Source organism: Alligator sinensis, unplaced genomic scaffold (genome assembly GCF_000455745.1).
Source record: "Alligator sinensis unplaced genomic scaffold, ASM45574v1 scaffold569_1, whole genome shotgun sequence".
Classification (NCBI taxonomy): Eukaryota; Metazoa; Chordata; order Crocodylia; family Alligatoridae; genus Alligator; species Alligator sinensis.
Window position 1 is genome coordinate 3,090,825 of NW_005841914.1, and position 23,959 is coordinate 3,114,783.

Consider the following 23,959-nt stretch of genomic DNA (forward strand, 5'->3'; position numbering starts at 1 on the left):
CTAGATGCTCATCTAACCTCCTCTTGAAGACCCCCAGGGTAGGGGAGAGCACCACCTCCCTTGGGAGCCCATTCCAGACCCTGGCCACTCGAACTGTGAAGAAGTTCTTCCTAATGTCCAGTCTAAATCTGCTCTCTACTAGCTTGTGGCCATTATTTCTTGTAACCCCCGGAGGCGCCTTGGTGAATAAATACTCACCAATTCCTTCTGTGCCCCCGTGATGAACTTATAGGCAGCCACAAGGTCGCCTCTCAACCTTCTCTTGCGGAGGCTGAATAGATCCAGTTTCTCTAGTCTCTCGTCGTAGGGCTTGGTCTGAAGGCCCTTAACCATACGAGTGGCCCTTCTCTGGACCCTCTCCAGGTTATCCGCATCCCTCTTGAAGTGCGGCGCCCAGAATTGCACGCAGTACTCCAACTGCGGTCTGACCAGCGCCCGATAGAGGGGAAGTATCACCTCCTTGGACCTATTCGTCATGCATCTGCTGATGCACGATAAAGTGCCATTAGCTTTTTTGATGGCTTCGTCACACTGCCGACTCATGTTCATCTTGAACATGGAAATCCCTTTCCACTTCCGTGCCACCCAGCAGGTCATTCCCTAGGCTGTAGGTGTGCCAGATATTTTTCCTCCCTAGGTGCAGCACTTTGCATTTCTCCTTGTTGAACTGCATTCTGTTGTTTTCTGCCCACTTGTCCAACCTGTTCAGGTCTGCTTGCAGCTGTTCCCTGCCCTCCAGCGTGTCCACATCTCCCCTTAGAACTATATACCCATAAAAGATATCAAACAAAAATATTTGCCTATCGAAAGAAAGGCATTATTGCACGGGTCTAATGATATATCAAACTTCAGCATGCTCTCTCCAATAATTGAAGCTTAGGAGGAAGTTGCTAACTTTTATGCTATAGCCGATTGTGTAATATTAGGTGATTTGGTGAGGAATGGAAAAGACGGTGTGCCATGTCTCTTCTTGACTTCTACCAGCCATTATCTTTTATAATATGAAACGTGCACATTTTAATATTTGAAAGAAAAAATATTTTTGCCTGTCTAGGTGTCTCTCTCTTCCTCTCTCTCTCTCTCTTTCTGCACCATGACTCCTACATTTCTAGATGGACACCTACCCAGGTTCAAAAGGAAGGGTGGAGTATACCTTACTCCTAAAATATTCGGTTACCTTGCTATTAGGTCACCCTTCTGGGAAGAGGGAAATGTAGGTGTTAATCTCCCTCAGGCTGGAGGAGGGCCTAGAACTGGCTTCTCCCTCTTGTTTGTGGGTTTCTGGCCTGTGAGGTTTTGATATAGCTTCAGAAATGAAATGACATCTCTGTTTCCCTATGTATTGTACCATGGATGTATTGTAGCATGGATATAAAAACCTCTATAGTTTCTGAAAAATGATGAGATCTGAGACACTCGTTGCATTAACTTCATTCTAGCAATAAACAGGGAAAATTTCTGGAGAAGCTTGGTGTCTGCAGTGAGCTTGACTTCATACGGTATAAAATGGATGGCATAAAACCAAGGAAAGATCCAACCCTCGTCATCAAAGATCTACAGTTTGGGGAGGTGCCAGTGCAGGTTTACCAGCCAAGGAGCCAATCAATTTGTCCAAGGAAAGGACTGATCTTCATTCATGGCAGCGCTGGGCAGTTTGGAAGCATCAGTAAGAATTCTTGAGAAAAAAAAATTAAATTTAAATGTTAGTATGGCAAGGCGCAAAAAGGGACTAGACAAATTCATGGAGTATCCTCTGGCATCTCTAAGCCAATGGTGGTGGATGCCAGGGGGAATAATGAGCAGGGGATAGATAACTCTAGATAAATCCTGTTCATCTGCTCTCCTTTAAAGAAGTGGTGCTTAACTTTCCAGCCCCACAGGCTGGATGAGTGGTGCAAGGCTGGTCTGTGGGCAGGGTCAGTCCGCAGGCTGGATCCAGCATGGGGTTATTGCGTGGGGTTGGTCTACGGGTGCAATGTGGTGCTCCAACTTGGCGTCACCCACTGGATCCAGCTGCAGAATGACCCCACGCACTGGCACAATCGGATGCATGGGGCCACATCGCCCAGCCCGCAGGGCTGCCCATGGGTCTGGAAATATGGCAGTGAGGGAGCGGTGGCAATGTTAATTGTCATGGCTCTGCCAATGCTCCTCTGCCACCAAATTTCCAGACCATTAACTGATAGGTCAGTATGGAAAAATGAAGATAATTTCAATTTAAGAACTGTATTGTCATCTAAGGTAGAGGCTTTTGTTTCTATGGTGTTACAGTTCCTCAGTGTTATTTTCCACTAGGTATATTTGAAGCTGTGGGATAATGTTACTAAAATTAAGTCAGGAGGAATAGGAAGCAATTAAAAGGTGACAGTTTCATAGAAGGGCATCTAATACACTCTGTGGGTTTTTACCTTCTATGTTGTAATTTTGTCACTTTAGTATAGCTAAGCAAAGCTGTCATTCATGTATGATTTCATATTAAGTCCACTTATCTGATTTTTTAGGTATTGCTTGGCTCCTGAAAATAGGTATCCTATCCAACTCTTAGACTGTGTCACTGCTGCCATATATTTTATGAAGACTGCTGAAGACTATGGTATGGATCCAGCTCACGTTGTCATTGGTGGAGACAGTGCTGGAGGCAATCTTGCTGCTGCTGCTTGCCAAGCATTAGCACATAGAAGAGATATTTCTAAGTTGTGAGCTCAGGGCTTGATCTATCCAAGTCTCCAAGGACTGGACTTGAATTTGCCATCATATCAGCAGAACCAGTCAGTCCCTTTTTTATTCCAGGAAACGGTTGCCATGCTTGGTTTGCGGGGTTTTGGATACAGCATGTCATTCAAGGACTGTCTCCTGGAAGGACCTCATGTACCCATGGATATGAAACTGAAATATAGGAAATGGATACACGCAGACAATATTCCTAAAGAATTTAAAGTCAGAGGCCACACACCAAAGTCACCTTCTTCATTCTCATTGGAAAGCTATGGAATAGCTAGGACACTTTTAAGCCCAGCTTTTTCCCCACTTACAGCTGATGAAGGTACCATTTCCCTGCTCCCTAAGACTTGTATTATAACCTGTGAATACAATGTTTTTCGGGATGATGGGCTCTTGTACAAGAAACATTTAGAAGACAACGGTATTAAAGTGACCTGCTATCACATTGAGAATGGATCCACAGAAGTATACGGTTTTTTTGGTTATCGCCTTTTTTCATTTCCATCAGGGGAAAAAATATTGAACCACACCATACATTTTATAAAAGATTTATAATGTAATTCTCCCTCCCCCACCATAGATACATCTGCCTATTCCTACTAGAAGTGCTTGTAATGGTCTCTAAATGAGTCAGCTCTATTTCCTTATACTGACTATAATCAGAACTGAAAAAATTTGCAATGCGTTCATATGAGACACTTTATGCCCAAACAAGCATACTGTATCGGCTAACAAAAATTACTTACAGGGACCCCATCAAACACTCTGCCACCTGCTTTTTCACCTCCCTCTTCAAACCCATTACATAAATCACTCAAACCTTATCACCTCTCCCTGATATTACACATCCTCAGATGGAAGGAATGACACTATGATTCCATGTCTGAAAAAGCACTGTTATAAATCCAGTATGTGGATAGGAGTTCTGGACACAAAATGCAAACAGCTTTACAAAGAAGCAGCTTATTTTGCTCTCAAATTTAAAAAGAAAAGCAAATGTAGCTCTACTCTAAACTACTGCAGAATTTTGTCGCCCATTGGATGGATTCCTACACGTGGAATGACGATTTAGCCCCTCTTGCAATGCAAATTATTCTGAGACAAGATTTGTATCTATTATACTTCCTAGTTACCAGAGCATTTGAAATTAATCTGTATGATATGGAGCAAAGGTAGATGCAGCATAGTCAGTTCTATAGCTCCTATCCCCTGAATCCTTTCCTTATATTCTGGGGGGAAAAACCCACCATCCAAACCTAGCATGCTTATATTTGTGCCAGAGAAACACATTTTTTGCATGTTTTCAATTAAACAATATAATTTAGAATTAAAAGAGTTTAGAAAAAACCCCCCACTTGATTGCCACTCTTTTGTTTGCTCCTAGTTTAAAATTCTCCGGACCCTTTATGCCTGACTCATATAAGGGCCTTGTTACATGGTAACTTTGGGCGGCTCCTGGAGCTCTTAATAGCTGGATTGTCCGCACAATAACACACCCCAAACTGATTTTAAGCACTTCTAATGCAGCTCAAAGTTACGCCACTCTAGGACAGGATTATCTCTGATCTGTGTTACCCAGCTCGTGTTACACTAAGGTGTGTAGGCTTATACTGTAGGCTACACCTTACTATAAACACCCCCCACCCACTTGGGTCCGCTGCCCTCCCCATCGTCCTCAGCACCCCAGATCCCTGCACATTACTTCCCCTCTCCGCCCTGTGCATCGCTGCCACAGCCTGAAGGCGCTTCAGAGTATGCTCTGATGTGTGCAGAGGCGCTCCTTGGCTGTGCAGTGTCAGTGCTGCCAACTCGCTGCTCTTCAAAGGCTCAGCACTCGAGAGTCTGTTCAGGCACCTCTGGATAAATTTTTCTACCAGGAGAACAAACCTGGGAGAATTCTCCCAGATTATTTCAACATGTGTATGCAGCCACTGTAAACTCCTGTTACACCAAAAAGTTTCCCCCTTCGCAGATACAATAACATTCTTTAGAATAATTATCCAATAATCTCTCTATATAAATGGCTTGGTCCGTCTGTCTGTGTGTCTGTCTGTCCATAATGCTCGGGGGGGGGCGTGGCTCCCACCAGTGCTGTGTCAAGAATGCCCACCACCCCTGCAGTTTTCAGCCCGCTGCGCCTTAACACACACAGGGTCATCTATGTCATGAGTTTTGCCTGTCAGCAGCTTGAGGTGCAGTTCCCCCCAAGCTCCTGCACCTATCACCTTGAAACTTGGCAGGTTTGTGGCCTCACTAGGGGCCACCATCCCTGCAGTTTTCACCCCCCTGTGGTGTAACACATACACATGACATGAGTTTTGCTTTCAAGAATTTAGGGTGCAGTTCTCCCTGAACCCCTTCACCGATCTTCTTGAAACTTGGCAGGCTTCATGCTCTCCACAGAGGCTACCACCCAAATAAGACAAAAAACAATAAAGTTATAGATATTTCATTGATTCCCCATTATACCCTCTGGCCGGATCGCTGAGGTGGCTCCGAAGCTTCAGACGGATTGAAGCAGGAACCCAGTCCAGAGCTCCAGATCAGATCCCTAGCATCCAAAGTGGCTGGATCTGAAGCCAGATCAAATAGCTGCCTACTCGTGCAAGCCTAATATGCAGGTTAGGATGTGTTTTCTATTGCAGATATAAATGGAATGAAAATAGAAGACACTTACCTCACATTACTAAATCACCTTGAAAAAAAAAAGTTGAGATTTGTGCTGTGAGGATGGTTACGGGTTTAAAACTTTTGTGTCAGCTTCTCTTCTGGAGACTTAGCTTGCATTTCCTCTCTCTACAGGAAGTACAACATCTACCATGGTATTCACAGTTCATGTTTGGATTGTGCGTTCCCCGTAGGAGAACGTTTCAGAGTTCTGTGGTAGGAAGCATGAAATCTAGGAGAAACTCCAATAATGGTAGAGGGTCTGTGAAATCATCTTTTTTATTATTATTTTCTCCCCAACAAGGTATAGTTTACCTCGGGAGTCAGAAAGCTTTTGTGATTCGTGAATTGCCGCCACTTCCATGCTAATTGTCACCAATTATCAGTGCATCAGTGCACCAATTATCACGCGCATGATCAGAGGTCAGGGAAGCAGACCCTACGATGACAGGCTGAGAGCCCTGGGGCTCTTTAGCCTGAAAAAGCGCAGGCTCAGGGGTGATCTTATGGCCACCTACAAGTTTATCAAGGGTGACCACCAGCATCTGGGGGAACGTTTGTTCACCAGAGCGCCCCAAGGGATGACGAGGTCAAATGGTCACAAACTACTGCAAGATCGTTTCAGGCTGGACATAAGGAAGAATTTCTTTACTGTCCGAGCCCCCAAGGTCTGGAACAGCCTGCCACCGGAGGTGGTTCAAGCGCCTTCATTGAGCACCTTCAAGATGAAACTGGATGCTTATCTTGCTGGGATCCTATGACCCCAGCTGACTTCCTGCCCTTTGGGCGGGGGGCTGGACTCGATGATCTTCCGAGGTCCCTTCCAGCCCTAATGTCTATGAAATCTATGAAATCAAGTTAATTATTATGTTGAAGGGACAGGGGAAATTGATTTGCTGAAATAATGAAAGGCTTGAAGAAATGAGTAGGAGTAAGAACGTTTGGATTGTCTCATCGCTCTTAAAAAACTTTGTGTACTGGTAAATCCCGCTGAAGAGATACCATTCAGAGATACCATAATTCGGGCACATTTTCCTGTTCTACAGATTAACTATCATTTGGCGTCCACTTTCCCAGTGGTAGGAATTTTTGCATGGGTTATTATGATCAGTTCTAATTATTTTTTGTGTAGTGCCTGTGATCTCTCACTTTGGACCAGTAGCCACTATGTATCATGCAATCACAGAACTAAAAGATAGTCCCTCCTCTAAAGAGCTTTCAAACTAAGTATAAAGCAAAGGACAACAGATGGAGGCACAGACACAGGAAGAGCATGAGTAAACAATGAGATAATACTGGTTGGCATGGCATGATGAACAGTGATATCAACATATCAGCAGACAAGGAAAAACTCAGGAGGATGATGAGAGAGATTTCTGGATGTTTATAAAGTGCTTCTCTCAAGTTTGAAGGGGCACTGTGGGAGATCACACAAAGGCGCTCATTTGAAAACTTCACAAGTAGATTTGTAGTAGTAGAAAATTATTAGCCAATCAGACAGGAATCAACATCCTGATGAATAAGAAATGATAGAAAGTTTGGAAATAGTCTTGAAAGTGAAAAAGTAGCTTATATTTGGTATGACTGCATGACTGCCAGATTCATAAAATTGTTGAAGGCCAAATATAACGCACATAAAAATACTAAGATCTAAAATGAGGAACAAAAAAAGACATGCATGTAGGCAAGATCAAATGACATAAAATTAATTCTTGTAGTTCAAGTAGCAATTTCTATAACCTGTTTCACGTTTCTTTAATGTGCCTGTTAATGTATTTTCAAGAAATGGAAATACAAAAAATACATGTAAAATGTAATTCATTCTGGGGTTCAGATGAGGGAAATAGACTTAATAGATTTTTAGGGTCAGAAAGGACTTCAGTAGGTCATTTAGTCTGACCCCCTGCCCTGGGCAGGAAAGGGTGCTGGGGTCAGACGACCCCAGCCAGGTGCTTGTTCAGTCTCCTCTTAAAGACCCCCAAGGTAGGGGAGATCACCACCTCCCTTGGAAGCCTGTTCCAGATTCTGGCAACCCTCACCATAAAGAAGTTCTTCCTGATGTCCAATCTAAATCTGCTCTCTGTCAGTTTGTGGCCATTGTTTCTAGTTACCCCAAGGGCTGCCCTGGTAAGCAGAGCATCTCCTATTCCTTGCTTTCCCCCCACAATGAGTTTGTAGGTGGCCACAAGATCGCTTCTCTTCAACCTTCTTTTGTGGAGCTGAAGAGATCCAGGTCCCTCAATCTCTCCTTGTAGGATCTTACCTGCAGGCCCCTAACCATACGAGTAGCCCTCCTCTGGGCCCTCTCAAGGTTATCCATATCTCTCCTGAAGTGTGGCATCCAAAACTGGACACAGTACTTCAGCTGCAACCTGACCAAGTATCACAAGGGGAAGTATCACTTCCTTAGACCTGTTCATGATGCACCTGCTAATAGATGATAGAGTGCGGTTAGTTTTACTTATCGCTTCATCACATTGATGACTTACGTTCATCTTGGAGTCTGCTATGACTCCCAGATCCCTTTCTGCCACTGTGCTATTTAGAAAGTCATCTCCCAATCTGTATGTATGTTGGTGATTCTTTCTCCCTAGATGCAGCACTTTGCACTTATCTTTGTTAAATTGCAACCTATTCTGTTCTGCCCACTTTTCCAACCTGTCCAGATCCACCTGGATTCATTCCCTGCCCACCGGTGTGTTTACTTTGCCCAATAATTTGGTGTTGTCCACAAATTTGGACAGTGTGCTCTCCACGCCCTCATCCAAGTCACTGATGAAGATACTGAACAACATTGGTCCGAGAACCGAACCTTGTGGGACCCCACTGCCCACATCTTTCCAGGTCAATACCAACCCATCCACCACCACTCACTGGGTGCATCCCATAATCCAATTCACCACCTACATCTGCTTAGTTTATTTATAAGAATGGGATGAGACACTATATTGAAGGCCTTTTTAAAATCCAAGTAAATGACATCTACCTCGACTCCTGCATCTAAGCATTTTGTGACCTGGTCATAAAAAGAAACAAGGTTAGTCAGGCAGGATCTATCTGTGATGAGCCCATGCTGACTGCCCTTCAGCATTATTTTTCCTGCTGGACTCCCACAAATGTGATCCTTAATAATTTTTTCAAAGGTTTTCCTGAGGATAGAGGTGAGACTAACCAGCCTATAGTTACCCAGATCTTCCTTCCTCCCCTTCTTGAAAATAGGGACCACACTGGTCCTTTTCCAGTCCTCTGGGACCTGTCCTGAGCACCATGAGCGCTCAAACAGTTTTGCCAGTGGTACTGCTATGACACTGGCTAATTCCCCCAGCACCCTTGGATAAAAATTGTCTGGGCCTGCTGACTTAAACATGTCCAGCCCCTCCAAGTGCCCCATCACTAGGTTGGCGCTAACTGTTGGTGGGCTGGTGTCCCTCTTGTGCCTGTCTATAATCCAACTGGGAGATCTGTCTTTATCTGTGTCTTTATCTGCAAAAAACTGATTGAAGAGCTCAGCTTTGTCCCTCCTATCTGTCACCAATTGCCCTAGTCTGTCCTGTATGGTCTCTATGTTGCCATGTGCCTTCATTTTGCTCCCTGTATACCTAAAGAAGGACTTTTTGTTGTCTTTAATTTTTGTTGCCAGCCTGAGCTCCATTGCTGCTTTGGCCTTTCTAACTGACTCCTTGCCAGTACGAGCCAAGTAGGTATACTCCTCCTTGGTGGCTACCCTCTGCTTCCACAGACTGTATGCCTCTTTTTTCACCTCTAGACTTTCCTGCATTTCCCTGTTCAGCCAAGTGGGTTTCTTGGCCCCCTTGCCCCACTTTATGTGCAGTGGGATAGTTCCCTTCCATGCCCGCAGGAGAACGAGCACCCTTCCTGGATTCCCATCTCACCAATGCTCTTGTCCTTCAGTGCCTCACTTACTAATCTCCTGAGCTCATTGAAGTTAGCCTTTCTGAAGTCTAGCACTTCTTCCCTACTGGTTATCTTTGCCACTTTTTGCCGGATAGTGAATTCCAACAATTGGTGGTCACTGTCCCCTAGGTTACCCTGTATCTGCACATCTCCTACCAGGTCATCCTCTGTAGCGATGCAGAAGACATGGGTTTAGTATGGGTTGACACTGGGGATTGAAATGGGACCTCCAGGGGGGAGGATGATTTTGTATAATTAGAAGTACAGAGCTGGACATGCAAGCTGAGAGCTTTAACAAAACGAGGTCAGCTGTAGATCAGGCCCAGCAGTGGGTGAACAACACAGTAGGTGTCATATTTCCTGTAGATAGAGGAAATGCCGTCCTAGAAAACTGACACCCAGGACATTTCTAATGAGAGTATCACTATTTTGGACATAGCTAGTAATAAAATGGGCTCTCCCTAGCTAAAAGGATGAATCTTAACAGCTTGTGTTAAAGAGCCAGGCTCTTTTGGAGAGACCTATAACATAGTCTCATCCAGTGTGGAGCAGTACAAAGGGAGAGAGTTATAAATTGTACTTGCCAGTACATTACATTAGCCAACCCCAAAGTAACACTGATACTTGTCTGAATCTAGACAAAGGGAGGAAGCTTGTAGGAGTATTAAGGAATTACAGGTGTCTGATGGTCCCGTGAAATCCATTGGTCTTCTGTTACTCAAGAAAATTAGATCAAATGAGATGTAAAGCCAGCAAAGCAATTCATTAGAAATTTAGGCTTGCTCTTTCTGATAGATTCTAGCCCTACTGCTAGAAATTATCATAACTTCTAGTAATTATCGTAACTAAAAATCATTCCATCTCAGAACCAATATTAAAGGCATTGGGCCCTAAGCAGTGGTTTGCTTTATGCAAGACAAAAAACATACCATAATAAATCTAGAAACATTTCAGTCTATTATTCAAGTAAGATTAACTGCGCAATTGTTATATATCTGGACAATCACTTAATCATATAAGTATGTATTTGAAGCTGACAAGTCTAAGTTGATGAGTAAGTGCTCATTGATATAAATAAGGTTTGCACAATCTAAACCTACTTTTCCTCTCTCAGTGCAAAGCCAGCACCTCCAACATAAAAGGTAGAATCCTTTTTCACTTAAAATGCCCAAATAGCAGTTACCTTGTGCTAGTTTGGGCACTTATGCAACTTGTGTCCACACAATTACTGAGCATATGCAGGCCAAGCAGATACGTGACACCATACTTACCTACACAGAGCAAGCATATATTACAAAACTGTACCCAGCAAACATCCATGATTATATGGAGAAGGGAGCTCTTCCTTGTTTTAGCCTGATAGCCAAGTGGTTAGGGCACTCTCCTGGGAAACAGGGAACGCACGTTCTAGGCCGTGCAGTCTAACCTGGATCCTTGCTGCCAGTGGGGAAGAAACTTTCCCACTGTTCTCCAAACATTTTATCCAGTGACTATTAAATGTAAAGTGCAACAGCTCAGCTTGAACAGGAAATTTGGAGAGGGGACTTGATACTACCTTACTTGTGGGCTGGTTACTAAGAGGACTAGGTTAGGAAGATGGAGAGATGCAGGTTCTGGTCCCTTCCGATTGAGGAGCTATACAACCAGGCTTTCCTGCTTCCTGGGAAAATGCCCAAATTTGGCTAATTAGGTCAAACATGGGAGGATTCTCCTCCTCCTCATTTTTGCTAGGCCACAGTTTTAGGACTCACACTCTGGTCTATATGTAATACCGCATATCACCCAGAACATGGCACGTGGTGCAGGTCCAGCAGCCCTGTGAATATAGATGTTTATGCAACCACCCTGCAAGACTAGGATTGCAAACTTCTGCCCCAAATCTCTTATCAGCTACATGTTAATATGCAGGTATAATAACACCACACTGTCCTTTTGTCTTACTGAAAAACAAATACTATACACCAAATTACACTTGACGCTGATCCCTGGAACATTATAAAGTTTTTGGCTCTCAATTAATTGTTACATTTTTTGGGGGGTGGCGCCAGCAGGATCATTAGCTATGCAAGGGTGGAGAGTTCGCAATATTGCAACATTAATATAATATTTACTATGACCTGGAAGTCAGCACCATGCTCTTTATCATTTAATTGTCTGCAAAGACACTGGTGAAACAAGAGCTGAGAGTCAAATCAGAATCACTTCTTTGACTATATCATTATGGCATCTGCTTGGGTTCATTTGAAATTAGTAGGAGTCATTTTAATTTCTCCCTTTATGTTACCAATGCTGTTTGTCTGGGGGATTTGTTACGATCTCTACAGATCAGAATTACCTCCTGGACTAGGTCAGCCTCTAAAGCTTCGTGTACTTCACTCACTGGTCGTTACAGCATTTATTCTGGTAAGTTTATTATGCTTAAAAGGTGGGGGATTCCACTTTTATTTTTGAAAGAAGCGGGGAGGTAGATTTAGCCTCTTAAAGAGAGTGCAAACCGTTGGAACATGAACCATACGAGGTTAAATTAACTCTTAAAACGAAAGACATATGTAGTTTTAGTTTAGTTTAGTTTAGTTTAGTAGGAATCCATAATAGCACGGTAACAGAATCCCTGCTCATATTTACACATTGTTTTATTGTCCATGTATATAGAAAATAAAGTAAAGTAAAATAAAAGAAGAGATGGATTTTAGCAGAACCTGCTTCCTCCGTTCCAACAATTAGTTTGGTTTCCAAAATCTCTGCTTCCCCCTTGAGCCTCACACCATGAGATGTCTCTTGCCTTTAACCTAATTTCCAATCAATGGGTATTTTTCTTTTTCTTCTCATTTTTTTATGTTCAAACATTTATGTGATTATTTAAATTGATTTGTAAAACTGAACAACAACAAAAAAGCACTTTTCTATCGGAAATGGGGACAAGCGAGGGACTCCATATTGTTCACATTGGTGCTGCTTCTTTTCAGTGGATAAAGATAAGTCGTCTCCAGCAATGTCAGACTGGCAATTGTCAGCAACATTACATTCATATTATAACGCTGTATTGTTTCTCGGGTTGTTACTGTGTCTGCCATGAAATACCACCTATCTTTCCTGGAATATAGCACAACATAATAAGCTCTAGGCTCTCATAACTTTCTATAATTTGGAGAGATCTGGATTTCATACCAGTTTTATACCAGTAATTCTCAACCAGGGTGTTGGGATATGTGGGGAGAAGTGGGCACGCTAGAAGGGAGGAATAGACTGCAATCAGACCTAGACAGGTTCCAGGGGTGGGCGGATGAGAACAGGATGGGTTTCAACACTGACAAGTGCAAGGTGCTGCACCTGGGGAGGAGGAACCAGCAGCAGACCTACAGGTGGGGAACTCCCTTCTCATCAGTGCAGAGGCAGAAAAGGATCTTGGAGTCATTATTGATGACAAAATGAACATGGGCCGACAGTGTGGGGGCGCGGTCAGGAAGGCCGACCACACCTTGTCGTGCATCCACAGATGCATCTCAAGCAGGTCCAGGGAGGTGATCCTCCCCCTCTACGCGACACTGGTCAGGCTGCAGTTGGAGCACTGCGTCCAGTTCTGGGCGCCGCACTTCAGGAGGGATGTGGACAGCATGGAGAGGGTCCAGAGGAGGCCACCCGCATGGTCAGTGGGCAGCAGGGCAGGGCCGACGAGAAGAGGCTATGGGACCTGAACATGTTCAGCCTCCACAAGAGAAGGCTGATAGGGGATCTAGTGGTCATTTACAACCTAGTCAGGGGGGACCAACAGGCATTGGGGGAGTCCCTGTTCCCCCGAGCACTACCAGGAGTGACAAGAAATAGCGGTCACAAGCTGGCCGAGGGTAGATTCAGACTAGACATCAGGAGGCGCTACTTCACTGTCAGGACAGCTAGGATCTGGAACCAACTTCCAAGAGAAGTGGTGCTGGCTCCTACCCTGGGGTCTTTAAGAGGAGGTTAGATGAACACCTTGCTGGGGTCATTTGACCCCAGTACACTTTCCTGCCATGGCAGGGGGTCGGACTCGATGATCTGCTCAGGTCCCTTCCGACCCTACCTACTATGAAACTATGACACCCAGGATTCCTTAAGTTCCTTTGAAGGTGTGAGGAGATTAAGTCAGGTGTGGAAAGATAAGTGCAGGCTTAGACTCAGTCCCTGCTTGGCCATTCTCCAACCCCTGCTACCTGGCCGCTCTGCAAGATAGTAGGCACTGTAATAAATAAGTTAGTTTCTGAAATGGAGTACCATTTAATTCACAAAAGTTATGGAAGGGTGGCTTGAATCTAAAAATGATTTTCTAAAGCTAGATTCTAAAAATGATTTTCCCTGAGCCTGAGAGGGGCGCGTGTGCCCGAAAGCTTGCAGAAAAGAACGTTTTTTTTGCAATTTCTTAGTTGGTCTAATAAACGGTAACATCTCTGACCCAAGAGTTGTAGAGTTGTGCATTTCTTCTTTGAATCTAAAAAGACAGAGAACTACTGGCTTATACGAATCAATTTCTGACCTTTTTTATTCATGTTAACAGGGAAAGATTTTGGAGAAACTGAATATTTGCAGTGATTTGAGAGTACTCAGATTGCTTCTAGAGGGACTACCAGCATGGAAGGATTCAAATCTCCTCATCAAAGACGTACAGTGGGATGAGGTGCCAGTGCGGATTTACCAGCCAAAACCGATATCTGCCAGCAAAAGGAAGGGAATCCTGTATTTTCATGGAGGCGCCGGCACGACAGCCAGCATTAGTAAGAAATTCCAAGCTTCATGTAATGATTGATAGGTTTGGGGTTTTTTTTTACATTTTGTACATCCAAAGAGGTTCATATCAGACATGAATTTCAAGGTGTTCATCAATTTGCATTGTCTGTCCCAAATTAGCATGTGATTTAATCAGCATTGGAAATAGTTCATATTGGTGCCACCTTTGTCCACAATGACACGCAGATAAATGTTCTTTCTTTGGGTTATATCCAATGAAGGGCTGTCATGCCCAAAGAAAGCAATGAGAAGACATAGGTGCCCAAATCCAAAATTACAATCCAAAAATGTACTCTACTGTGTCCAGTCGCTATGCCTCAGTAGTTCCAGCACCCTCCCAGGAAATGGGAGATCTGGGTTATACTCCCTCCTCAGTTGGACAAGAGTCCTCTACCCATCCGGCCAGAGGCTAGGCTGGGAGGAGATACCCTCCATCTTCCTTGGTGAGCGTTGGCCCCTGTTTAAGCAAGAAGTTACGATTCAGCTTGAGTCTGTACCAACGGATTAAGGCACTCAGCTGAGATGGGTCCTTGTTTATAGGACAACTTTTGTCTTTGATTTAATAACTGCTTAATGTAAAATACAGGAAGAGTCCTGAAAATGGGAACTCTCTCCACTCCTCGGTGAGTATCATAACCTCTTCCGGAAGTTGAAATAATTCAATTAAACCTCATCAGAGTGAGGAGGAACTCGATATAGGTCTTCCCCTTCTTGGACAATCCTCTGACCGCTGAGCTAACCAACCACCGAATTACTCTTTTAAAAGCAAGTACTGCTTCCACTGTTGTTTCAAAAGTGTGAGTGCTTCTTATCTCTTAGTAGACGCTCACCCTCTGGAGAACGGTCTGGGTTATAGAGCCCAGCTGCCAGTGAGGCACCTCGTTTCGTCTACACACGGCCCTAAACTCCAAAGAAGAGCAGGCTTTCAGATGGCTTTTGTCTCCATATTTTCCTACTGGCTGACTCTAGACAGCTCCCTGATCAGTGTGCTAGTGGTCCAGATGCCACTCTGAAGCACCCATCTTACAGCACATTTTTACATGGAAATTGGCACCTAACAGAGAGTTTTAGAGACTACACTAGGGGCCAGACATTTAGCACAAGTGACTAAAGCCTTTACTGTATCTAGTTGTGTGTTTCTAATACAGATAACAAATCATGGGTGTGTGTACATACAGGAATCATGGCCATCAGCCAGGACAGAACCTTTTAAGACTTTAAAACCTTATCTAAAGGAGACTTAATTTCACTATGATGATGTATTGTGGAGCATTGCATAAGTGAGAAGATACATTGCACGCACTGAGCAACACTGTTTATGGAAACCAGTGGCTTTAGGAGAGACCTTTCTTGCTCTGCCTTTAAGGATGCATGATGCACACTCCTCTAAGCTTTTCTGTCAAATGTGATCCCTTCAGTAGGAGGCCCAGTTTACCACTGGAAAAAAACTACAAGTCTGGTCGCCTTCATTTTCGTTTTGAAAAACTGCAGATCTGCAGTATCCGTTGAATGCTATCGGAGATCACAGAAAGCGGTGGACCCAAATCTGGCCACCCGTTTAGCTCCTGGAACTCTTCTTTGCGATTCCTCAGTGTCATCACCCTCTTCAGTTTTAGGAAAAGACAGTATCAAAATCCTTAGTGACTGAGCTCCTGCTCATGAACAAACCTGAGCCTCGGCTACCAGCTCTGATGCCCATCTTGCAGAAAAATGTTACCACGTAATTTGAACTGAAAAGTGTCTGACGTTTGCCCCACCTGATTTTTCCAAGATTTCAAAGCTTGAATTTGAAATGCACCACAAACAGGAGTTTGTGTCCACAGGTATTGAGTTAAGAGTACAGAGGATCTGAATTAACCGTTGGCTTCTGGATAAAAGTCAAACTCCAATTCATGCTAATTTGGATTATTTTTGAAAGCACAGAATGGCTGTATGGTACCGATATCATTATAGATTGGGAACAATATATTTCCACTGTTCTTGCTTTTCATTTCTGTTGAATTTAATACACCTTCTAGGCATATATGGATTGTAGAGTACAATGCTATTCTGTCTACCAAAGTAAAAAAAAAAAAAAATCATAAGACCTCTGAAGTCAATGAAGGTATACCAGTAATGAGTAAAATGATCTGGATTAAGCCATTCTGGAGGTTTGGGGTATTCAAAACATGTTGAAATCAGTCCTTATTCATTAAAGGAAAGATCTGATTGTATGTAAAGATTGCATTATATGAAGAAAGTCCACTACAGGTCTCAGGGTTGCAGCAGTTTTTACAGAATATATACTTTTATCCCCAAGGCAGAAAGTAAATAATAATTGAGATTGATGCTTATGCTCTATTATGACTTCAGTACAGAGATATCAGTTAAGAATTTGGCACAAAGAAACTAGGGATGCAGAAGACAGGATTTAATACTTAGACTCTTAAATAATTTTTCATGCGAGTTTCAGGTTGGAATTTTAATTTCTAAAAAGAAAATGAGAACTTGAATACATCACTCAATATATTGTGTTTGCAGATTCATTTGAACGGGTGTGTCGCTATCTTTCCAGAGAAACTAATTCTGTGGTTGTGTCGGTCGAGTAAGTAAAGCCAGTCCTTTACTTTATTTCCAGTAAGAAACTTTGCATTTAGAAAGGTTCTGGAATATGTACTGAAAGCTGAAGATATGATCGCTTGGTCTTTACTAGTTGTAGTCTTTTGCATATTTTAGGAGCACATTTTTAGGAAAGTTATGCCAAAGTAATTTTGTACAGTCACATTATCCCCACATATCCAGAAGAAACCCAACGTAAATTTTAAAAAGTCCATACTTTTACATTAAAAGACATCATTTTTCCAATTTAAAAATAAGCATTTATTTTTTTCATGTTTTAGTTATCGTTTGGCTCCCGAGCACCCATATCCGGGTCAGTACTGGGATTGTCTCAATGCTACCGTCTACTTTCTGAAGAACTTAGAAAGCTATAACGTAGATCCAGCGCACGTTATCATTTCTGGGGACAGTTGTGGAGCTAATTTTACTACTGTTATTTGCCAAATGCTGGTGAGCAGGAAGGACCTTCCCAAAGTAAAAATACGTGCACAAGTCTTGATATATCCAGGCTTCCAGGGGCTGGACTTCTACCTGCCATCCTATCAACAAAATCATTCAATCCCTATCTTGTTCAGGGACCGCGTGGTTTATTTTTGTTTGCGCTACCTTAATAAGGACACATCGATAGTGGAAGATGTCCTCGAGAACTGCCATGTTACTAGGGATATGCTGCTGAAATACAGGAAATGGGTAAGTGCAGATCACATACCCAAGGAATTTAAGACCAGAGGCTATAAACCCCAGGATCTCACTTTGCATAAATTTAAACCGGAAGTTCATGAAATAATGAAGCCGATTTTGGAAACAAGATTTTCCCCACTTTTAGCTGAAGATGCCATCATCTGTCAGCTCCCCGAAGCTTTTATTTTGACCTGTGAATTTGATGTCCTGCGAGACGATGGACTGTTGTACAAGAAGAGATTAGAGGACAATGGGATTCGAGTCACCTGGTACCATTCTGAGGATGGTTTCCATGGAGTTTTACCTGCTTTTGGCTATGGGATTTTTGCCTTTCCAGCTGCCAAAAAGATGATGGATACTATTGTGAGCTATATAAATGCTTTATGAAAATATCCTTTTTAAATACCATGGGCATCTCTATTTTTTTTTTTTACCGGCAAGGCACTTTACGGCAAAAAGTAGGTGGTTTGGGTGTCAAACAAATGCGAAAAGCAGTATTGTGGTTACCTGTCTGCAACAAATGATAAGTTGGAGGAACCACAAGCCATAGGACCTTTGATGCAGTGCAGTTGTCTATCAGATGACACGATTCTGATCATATATTTTATTGATTAATGACAGCAATTGCAGCTTTACAACATGACAACAAGAAGAGCAGTTTAGGCCTCTCTCTCAACCAGAAATTGCGCATGAGAATGCCTGCGGTTTGGTTTTTGTTGGAAACTAAAAAATGAGGACTGTTTTAGACCTGGATTCTTAAACTGGACCCCCCAAACTTCATTGCAAGCACATTAGAGAAACACGAATGGTGCCAGCCATGATTTCCTCTTCGCCTCTTTGCACTTTTTATTTCTGTTTTTGAGGTTATATCTTGTTGTAAGGATTCTTTTAACATTGATATAAACTGTTATGAGATTCACCGGTTGGAAGGACCTATAAGATTGTGGCGTTATACTATTTTAATAAAAAATGGTAATGTGGAATCAATTTTGCATATGTTCTCAATAAAAGTCATGTAAACTGGCAGTTTAATCAGATTGTTTCTCATGGTCCTTCCCTTCACCTGCAAACTACTCCAAAGCGCACTTGATTAGCAAACACTTACCTCTTGTGGAAATGCCGGACTAACAGAAAAACGATCAAAGTCTACCTGTCCCCACCTAGTTTCAGCTATAACCAATGTCTTCACCATGCCAGGTTGTGTAGGTGTGTAGTGGCACAGGTGTTAGCAAGGGGCTCTGATCATCATTCAGAATGGGGAAAAATAATGATATTCCCAAAAATGTACGTGTGGTGGTATGGCACGGGCATTTCTAATCACACCGCTGCCACGAGGATGCTGCCTAGACTGTATGAGGGGCAAAACATGGCATGGAAGCTGAGGAAGTATACAACATGACATAAACGGGTCTTACAAGTCTGAGGCTTAGGCTGCATAATGGTGGAGAGGTTGAGGTCACGTTTTTATGGGAGGCAGAGGCATAACAACATGACTGAGAGCCTGGGGCATCAGCCATGCACAGGAGAAGTGATGACATCTGGTTGCTGCTGGCATGGTTGCTTCATGGCAGCTGTTCGTTTTCCATCCCATTTCTGTGGTTCCTCCCCAGTCCCCCCAAGTTGGCGCCTGGAGCGTCTGCCCATCACCCCACACTCATTACACCACTGGTGGAACGGCACCAAGTGAGGCACGAGAATGCCATGCAAGACATGGAGCAATGAATATGGTGAGGGATTAAGTATATGAAATGAATGACTAAGAATACTTATAGGAATGGATGCTTCGAAAATTAGATCTCAAAATGGAAGCCTCATTATGCGCTGTGATTAATAATTTATCAACAAGACCCAGTGTGCCACATGGCTGTATCCTGAATTACAGCTTTGTCTATGAGCGTGTGTCTACATTGTGCATGTATGAACTTCCATATCTATGCAGACCTTTATATTCGTATCTGCCTTTTTGTAAAGAATGGGCTGAAAGGCTGAATTCGGCCTATCGATCACCACTGAATTTGGCACGTGGATCAACAGATTACTGCTTCTGCAAGGTGAAATGTAATCCCATCGCACAGTTTTGTTCATGACCTGTGCCTGTTACAACAAGCCTCGCTTGCACAAGCTATGAAGCATTTATATATGTGCAACTTATACTTATAGCAATATAGCAGAAGTGTTTTGAAAAGCAAGATAGACTCTCTTTGTGTTATTACACTTTTCATGAATACAACACAGCATCAAATACAATTTGTCCTAATGCCATTGGTCGATGTACGTGTAGAGAGAATAGGGAAGTAACTTGTTTTTGGAAAGCCAATGCATACCAGTTCCAGCAGTCGGACAGACTTTGTATTTGCTTTCTTCATATTCTCAAGAAAAAGTATGGTTAGTGTTTTCCCATTCATCTGGGTAGCAGTGATATATTACATTACCACCTTAAAAACTTCAAAGCTCTCACTCATTCATTCCTAGTTGCCAGCAGGCAACAGGCAGACTAAGCCTATCTGCTATAAACAGCCCATAGGTTAACCTAGTTAGAGAAAACAGAGGTGATTATAATGACCAGAGGGAAGAAAAGGACAATGATTTGATATGAAGGATGAGTGAGTAGAAAGGCAAAATGTTCAGTTCTCAAGTATCAGCAACTTTTTTTTCTGCAGTAGTATTTGGCTGACCCCTAATATACAGGAATCAAGTTTGCTGTCATATATATTTTCTAATGAACTGATTTAGTCCAAATAATTTTCTAAATCTTGTATGGTGATAATTGGTTCTTCATTTAAAACTGAACATAAGAGCTATTAGAGTGGAATGGACACATGATTCACTTAATCCAATAGCCCATCTGAGATTAAGACTAATGCTCGTATTTAAGAAGAATCTGAAAACCCTGCACGCCATCCCAATTTTTGCAGTACTTTACCCCAAGGGACACTTGCCTATTCCAAGTTTCTTTAAACCTGTTCAAAATTGAACTGTGATAATTTCTTGTTACCCACTCATGCACATGGACTGGCATTTTTGAAACACTTTCAATTTCTCTCAGTGTTAAGATACTTTAAATAGCTCCTCTGAGAAAATAGAAATTTAATTTTTGTGATGAAAAAAATATTACATAAAGCTAGAAAAGATCACATTTGAAAACCACAGAAAGAAAAAACCAAACCAAACCTGACTATACTATTTGCAGCCACAAAAACAGAAATATTGGAACATTTCCTTAAAGAGCTAGACCATAAATAAAAGAAAATTAGCACATTCTGTAGTCAATGAGTATTTGAAAAAAGTCTCTCTGGACACTTCAAGTGATATGAACAGAAAGGAACGTCACATGACTGCTGCAAGAATGAATAGGTTTTTTGAAGGAATATCCTGAGGATTTATCAAGGATTTAAAATAGCAGAGCTCCATACAAACCAGTTTAAGGTTAGGTACAGACATTCATAGATGCTAGGGCCAGAAGGGACCTCAACAGATCATCGAGTCTGACCCCCTGCCTGGGCAGGAAAGAGCGCTGGGGTCTGATGACCCCAGCCAGATGCCTATCCAGCCTTCTCTTAAAGACCCCCAAGGTAGGAGAGAGCACCACCTCCCTTGGAAGTCCATTCAAAAAGCCCAAGATGGAATTGCTCAAAACTACGCAAGTTTCTGAAACCCACCCTAGTTTGTCAGGAATGAACAGAACAAAAGATCACCCTTCGCCATGGGGCAGGGGGGCACATAGGCTTCCTGCCTTGGCTGAGGCCAGCAGGTTGGGGGCTCTTGAGCAGGCCTCTCAGAATAACCTGCTGGCTTTTGGGGCTGCTGGAGATTGCTGAGTGCTGCCAAGTCAGTGCCAAGCATCTCCAACCTGGTTTGTTCCCTGTCACTGCACCTGTTCACAGGGGTCTCTTGGGGGGCTCCTGCATGCCCATGTCCCCTGGGAGCCAGCACAGTGCCAGGGAGCTGCGTGGGCTGCAGATGCCCGTCACTGATGCTGACTGCTGATGTAGGGGAGGGGGCAGGGTAAGAATGCTTGACCATCCCTAGCCCCATAAACCTGGCTTGTGGAGGGCATGGGGGTCCTTTAATGGGTGTGTGGAAGTGAATCAAGACTCCCATGCCCCCTGCAAACTGCACAGTGCCAGGGACCGAGGCATGGCCAAGTCCCCCTTCTCCCCTCCCGTTGTTAGCAGTCAGCGTTAGTGACTCCCTGAGCGGGACGGCTAGTGGGGGACCACAAAGGCACCTGGGATGCTGGTGAACAGTGACCTACATTGATTTGTGAGTGGACCTGGTATTGAAGTTTGATTCACTGGTTTAACCTCGATTGATTAAGTGTCATACCACATCGATGTAGGTCTATCTTAGACTGGGATCTGCCATTTTAAAACCAGTTTATGTGCTCCAAATTTGAGTTCCCAAAATGGCAGCATTGGGTTCTGTATTTGTTGTAAGGGGCACATTACGTTGATGCAGGTCTGGAAGAAAAGAACTAATTTTACTGAACTCCTTCCCAGAAATTCTGTTTCTGGATCCTGCATCACACCAGGTAACAAAATGAATGAACCTGGAACTTACTTGTTCATTTTATTCATTCCAATAAACAAAGCACCTATGCACGGACCTGCCTTCAAACATGTAAACAGACTCATTAAAATCAATGGGACGACTCAAGATCCAAGTTAATCCCATGATCACACGCTTTTCTGGATTGGGACATAAATGATGCCTGGGGTTCAAGACAGTGCAGCTCATTTTCCTATCACTGTGATAGCGCTGCAGTACCAACAAGAAGTTAAATGAAAAGTCCTTACATATTGATATCTTCACAGCAAAAATCTCATTTTACGAATGGGAATTAAACAATCGGAAAGCAGGAAATTCTAAAAGGGAAAGGGCCTATTTGTCATTTCATAGACGATTGCATCTCTCTGGTAGTACAAAGGGGCCTTCGAGTAGTAGTAAAATATTTCCTGTAAGTCTAACTCAACTATTGAATACCAACATGGCATTTGAATTGCTGTTCTCATAATTTCACAGCTAAAGATCAAAGAGTGTTTAATCGCGAACCTGAGTGTGGATGTTTAATTAGCAACTTTAATTTCTGGTATTTAACTTCTGTGTGTGTAATTTCTCAGTGTTAGTGTTGCAAAACTTAACATAGATGCTTTTACTAGACAAATGGTTAACTACAAAAAAAAATGGGAGATTAGAAAGAAATAACGATTAAGCAAGGAACCATTACAAATAAATAATAAGCAACAGGCAGTGACATAATCTTTGCAAGGGCTTTTTATTATGTTGAGCCAAGCTCTGTGCTCCTTATGTTAAACTCCCATTGATTTCCAAGGAAACTTTGAGTGACTAAAATCTCTTGGCTTTGGTCCATTAACTGAGGACTTTTATAGACTTTACTGTGCTCCCAGTTACAATCAGAAATGCTAGGATTATCTTCTCTGATGTCAAAACCAAACACTGCTTGTTTGGTAGGGCTTGCTTTAGGAGACCATTTCCCCCAGCCTTGGAAAAAAATCTCTTACAACTTATTTTCTGTCATGGTAAGAAGATAGCAGATGGCTCCTTGTGCCAATGGCTTTACCACTCTGCTATCTTTCGCTTATGTGCAGGTGCATTATTGGTCAAAGCACTCGGACAAACAAACTGCTCAATATTCAGTTAAATTTTCTATTATTCTGTTCTTAGGTCTCCTCTTCAAATCGGGGTCCTAAAAGTTAGCTCTGTTAAGTCAAAACCTTCAATGTCAAGGGGTGGGGAGGGTTTGAAACATCACAAAGAAACGAGCAGATTTCTCTTTTGATAAGGTATATAATTTGGTTTTATATACTGTATCTTTCATGGGTAACATATTTAAAAGTGCTTGATAGTAGTAGTCGAGTACTAAAGTGATGTACTGTGTAAGTAAGTGCAGTGAGTTAGAAGGCTAATAACCTTTAGACAGCAATGATTGTTCCATTGAGAGATGGGATCTTAGCATCAAAATATGGCACAATCTACCACGGGAATTGAAATCTCTTTATTTACACGATGGATTAATTGCAGTAGAAGTGCAGTACGCTACACTTATCCAAGTGCAATCTCGACATTGTATTTATGGATCTGGCAGCTGACTTCTAACTTCTGGAACCATACCTCTCCTAACAAAAAGGAATGCCAAATTTACAGGAGTTACAATCTCATCTCTGCCAAATGGCCCTCAATGGCCATAGAGTTGGCAATGCCTAAGCAACAGCCAACCCAACGATCTGTAAGGTCCCTTTCAGCTCCTAACAACTATGAAACTACGGAGAAGTAACCAGTTCTCCATGCTGTGCATTAGTCCTTTGCACTTAGATCACTGGCTCTATGAGGAAGGGATTATCTTTAGCTACATATGTGTACTGAAAATAATACAGTGGATTCCTGTTTCTTGACTGGGACTTCTAGTAGGTAGATGCAAAATGTTGACTGAAAAATGTCAATAAAAGCTGGCTGTACCGGTAGAGAGGAAAACAGGAAGGATTATGTGGTTTTACAGCGTGTCACAGAATATTATTACAAGACTAAAAAAGATGCTTTGTAGAGGAGATTGACTATGAAATAATCGAGATTCATTTCCAAATATCTGAAGAAATGT

General features: G+C 42.7%; 2 protein-coding genes across 2 annotated transcripts in view; both read left to right on the forward strand.

Moving 5' to 3' along the window:
* The window catches only part of LOC102377402 (arylacetamide deacetylase-like 3), a 17,411-nt gene extending 13,276 nt beyond the window's left edge, over positions 1–4,135 (forward strand). The window contains 2 exon segments of the mRNA XM_025198090.1: positions 2,502–3,186; positions 4,106–4,135. Of these exon segments, the coding sequence (XP_025053875.1) occupies positions 2,502–3,186; positions 4,106–4,135 (715 nt within the window).
* A 7,454-nt stretch (positions 4,136–11,589) lies between these two features.
* LOC102377629 (arylacetamide deacetylase-like 4) lies at positions 11,590–17,730 on the forward strand. Its single transcript, XM_006018850.1, has 4 exons — positions 11,590–11,706; positions 13,835–14,051; positions 16,585–16,648; positions 16,944–17,730. Exons 1-4 carry the CDS (start codon positions 11,590–11,592, stop codon positions 17,728–17,730), a joined length of 1,185 nt encoding a protein of 394 aa, XP_006018912.1.
* Positions 17,731–23,959: the final 6,229 nt, after the last annotated feature.